Source organism: Austrofundulus limnaeus, unplaced genomic scaffold (assembly GCF_001266775.1).
Source record: "Austrofundulus limnaeus strain Quisiro unplaced genomic scaffold, Austrofundulus_limnaeus-1.0 Scaffold67, whole genome shotgun sequence".
NCBI classification, from domain to species: Eukaryota; Metazoa; Chordata; class Actinopteri; order Cyprinodontiformes; family Rivulidae; genus Austrofundulus; species Austrofundulus limnaeus.
Genome location: NW_013952469.1, coordinates 1,292,471 through 1,296,465, shown reverse-complemented (window position 1 = coordinate 1,296,465; position 3,995 = coordinate 1,292,471). Strand labels below are relative to the sequence as shown.

The 3,995-nt window shown below is 38.4% G+C and overlaps 1 protein-coding gene across 4 annotated transcripts in view; it reads right to left on the bottom strand.

Moving 5' to 3' along the window:
• Positions 1–3,995, bottom strand: part of LOC106518863 (gamma-aminobutyric acid receptor subunit beta-3) — a 93,692-nt gene that overhangs the window by 25,101 nt on the left and 64,596 nt on the right. For all 4 annotated transcript variants that reach the window (XM_014010287.1, XM_014010288.1, XM_014010289.1 and 1 more), the window contains 2 exons: positions 1,816–2,036; positions 72–154 (listed from right to left, as the gene is read on the bottom strand). In XM_014010287.1, coding sequence (XP_013865741.1) covers positions 72–154; positions 1,816–2,036 — 304 coding nt within the window. The remainder of the gene's footprint in view (positions 1–71; positions 155–1,815; positions 2,037–3,995) is intronic.

Here is a 3,995-nt window from a genome sequence, read left to right as displayed (position 1 = left end):
AAAACACTTATGGAGGTGTCACTGCCGGAACAGAACAGTCGGTCCTAAAGGCAGGWGCTCTCTCCACTCACAGCTCTCAATCTCCAGAGTGCAGTTCTGCTCATCCAGGGGATACCTCCTGAGGTCCATCATGCAAGCAGCTGTGGTAGTTATCCTGAAAATCAGAAAGCAAAAGATAAGTAAATAAATAAACATTTATTATAAAAACCAGCAGTGCAGAAACTGTGAGCAGTTACCTAACAGCTTGCGGACTGTGGTAACGCAGTTAGTCTAAAGCATCCAGCACTTAGCTTTGTCTATCATATTTAAAGGAAACTAAATGTCCACTTGTCTTCTAAGTTCCTCAGCTGGTTTCACCTTACAGGACATTGTCATTTTAAAAAACACATTAACCTTACCTCCTCTAAGTCAGAGCTCTGACGCCATTACTGCTTAGAAAATTAAACAATAAGTTACTGACAGATGACTGTGCACCCTCCCATTTTTAAAACAAGCTCATTTTCCCCGACACCATAACTGGCTGCCGTCCATCCTATGATTAAATGGAAATTTGTGAATAAGAAAAAAAGACATCGTGGAAAAAAAAAGCAATGTAGGCAGACGTTCAGTGCCTGCTCCTCTGAAGTGGGTCACAAAGAAGTTATTCCTTTGTTAATCAGATGTGCAAGGAGCTCCGGCGGCTGATAATCAGACAGTTAAAACGAGCAGTAAAGTGAAATGCAAATTCAAAAAAAAAAAATCATTTAGGCTGAGTCTGGCCTGATTAAAAGCCGGCAGCTTGGCAGTTAGCCACTGGATGTCTTCATTTAGTTCAGACCCAGATGAGGCTGAGGGTTTTCCATTAGCTGATCTTAATAAACAGCTAAAATCMTAGCAACAAATTAGGTTTTTATGACAGATATTTTATTGTAATTGTGAGAAAATGTGATCATTTCACTAGCAGATTGTGAATTATTTGCTATGTCTAACTATCTCTGTGATCGTTTGTATCTTACTAAAAGGCCTGTTTGGTCTCTGTTGGAAAAATATTTTATCAACCACTAACTTGTTTTCTCAAGAAAAAAAAAACAAGCATTATTATCTCAACCTTGTAATTTTGACACAACACAAAAATAGGTTTTGAATAGGAAAATCCACAATAAAACAAAAATAACAGAGTTTCACCTAGTCTGACATTATTACTGAAAATTAACTTAGTGAGACTTTTCCTGAAATTCCTACATTAGTTTTCTGAAGGAAGYGGTTCAGCAGATTGTTGAATCTACAAGGTCTCAGTGTGTGCATTTTGAAGATGTTGCAAACCAGTGTGAAAGAAACCGTTCCCTGGCATGTATTTACATAAATATGAAGAGATTTTTGTCAAATGTGGGCAAAATGGACCAGCGTAGAGACAAAGTAAAAAAGATCAGTTCTGCTAATCCACTAACAGCTAATAGCAGAACAAATTTTTCATTCAGCAGATTAGCTTTTTCCCTATAGACCAATTATTTACAGCAAAATTAGGTTTTACCAACTTTAAGTCTGCTAACAGCTAACTAACAAGCTAACATCAACGGGTTTGTGTCAATCCCATCAGTCTGGAAGAACAGGGACGCCTGTTTACAGTTAGCTTCCGCTACTTTTTTAATGTTTAGCTTTAGCAAAGGTTTCTTTTTTTGTGAATTATGAGTTAACAAAATTAATTTTTTGGTTAGCTGTACCTCTACTTTGAAACACGTTTTCATCAAAATGTGTATTTGTACGTGGATGAGACTTGCAGCAGAACATATATCATTATCGGACCGGTGGCTGAGAAGAGACGTTGGCGGGATGTACCTGAGCCCATAGAGTACGGTTCCATCGGGATGCAGGCGGATCATGCGATTTTTGACTGTCACTCCATGAACGAAAGACTTCTTGTCGTTGAGGAAGTAGGTGTCGGGGACCCAGAGCTGGTCGGCGACCCTGTTGTCCAGTGTCAGATTTAGGGGGATTCCAATATAGGCGAGACGCTTGTCCCTCCAGTACTGCTGGAAGTACATGGTCAATGTGTAGTCCTATGGAAGGAGCAGAAATCCACATCAGCTTTGCTTTTTACCAATAAATTCCACATCACATACTTGTAAGCAGTAGTGGACAGTAATGGAGTACATTTACTTGAGTACTGTACGTCAGTAGATTTTTTGAGTAACTTTACTTTACTTGAATAATTACTTCTTTTGGGGAACTTATGACTTTCACTCCACTACATTTCAAAGACAAATATTGTATTTTTGACTCCACTACATTTCTTAGAAGCTTGTTGGTTACTTGTTACTTTTCGTTCAGCATAGCTTTGTAATCCACTTTTGCTGTTTTCCTTTCTTGAAACGCGTTTGGCCACACTCTATGTTCCTCACAATGGAAACCAATCACAGTCATAGCTCACACCTGGGATAGATTTCRAATTATGTCATCCTCATTAATGGTGGCGAGCTGAGCTCCACCGTCATTTCAAACAGAACCYAGGAATGAAGAYGGCTGAAGAAACTCAAGTAGAGAAACCAGAGCAGCATGACCATATCTCACCTCGATGTTTGAGATTTTAAGACTGAAAAATATTTTGTATCAGTTTAAACGTCTTCTGTTTTCACTGTGGATAAACTACATTTCTGCATTTAAGAACTCACCACTCACTTTATTGCATTTTTATGTATTGGTTGTACCTTAAACCKGGTTTAAGATGGTTACAGCTGACCAACCTTATCACACACTAAAGGCAACAACTCTTCTATTGTGACAAATACTGAGCTAAGTTGATGTGATAGTAAATGAGTCATTCCAACACATACTCTGATTGCTAATACAGTGAAGATCCCACAAGATTTCTGTCTAAAACTCTTGATGCAAGGCAGCAGGCATTAGCCACCCCTTCAATATTTGCCAATAAAGCCCTATCATCCCTTCAAGAAATTCATATCACAAACCAGCAAAAAGGACAAGTTTTAAAAAAGGATGATCTTTTCTTGACCAGCATTGGTCTTGAAAATAATATTTTGCACAATCTCACGATTAACCTTACAACTTTTTACTACAACTAATCACGATACTTTTCTCTATAACTGATTAGTCCACCTTTTCAACTTGTCACATGTAAAACTGTTGCATTTATATATTTTGTGTGTGCAAATGTGTGTAAATGTGTGTTTTGTTGTAAATTTTAAGTTAAATGTGAATTCGTATTTTTTGAATACGTTGAGTGACCTTTTTCACAAAATGTTTCTTTGTCAAGACAAAAATGTTTCATACAGCTCTAACATTTTTTAGATGCTTTATTTTATATTTTTGATGGCCATTCAAGTCCACAGTAAAACAAATGTTTCAGTCCACCAAAATATCTACCAAAAGAAGGGCTTTATCCAGAGTGGACATGCTCATGGCGTTTCAGATGTGCTGACTGGTTGAATCTCTTCTCACACTGGGTACAGGCACAAGGCTTCTCTCCAGAGTGGATGAGCTGATGTCTTTTCAAATTTCCTGACTCTGTGAATCTCTTTTCACACTGGGTACAGGCGAAAGGTTTCTCTCCAGTGTGGACACGAAGGCGAACCCTCAGATTGCTTGAATTGATGAATCTCTTGTCACACTGGGTACAGATGAACTTTCTTTCACCAGTGTGCTTGGGTTTATATAGTTCTAAATTCCTTGAGTCTCCAGCACATTCTTCACTCTGGTTACTGCAGTGAGGTTTAACTGGAGTGTTGATTGGCTCAATCAGCGTCTCCCAGACAAACCCATCACCCTCGGGCTCTTCCGTTTTGATTGACTCAATCAGCAGCTCCTGGACAAATCCGTCTCCATCGGGGTCTTTAGCTTCTTCTTTGATCATAGAAGTCTTTTTCAATGGCACACATACAAAAAAGAGGGGAAAATCAGATTCAGAAAACCAAAAATACAAAGGAAAATGTGACTTGACCAAAACCCCCATTTCCTTTTTTTTAAATTAGCACAAGGCTCACACGTAATATATATATATA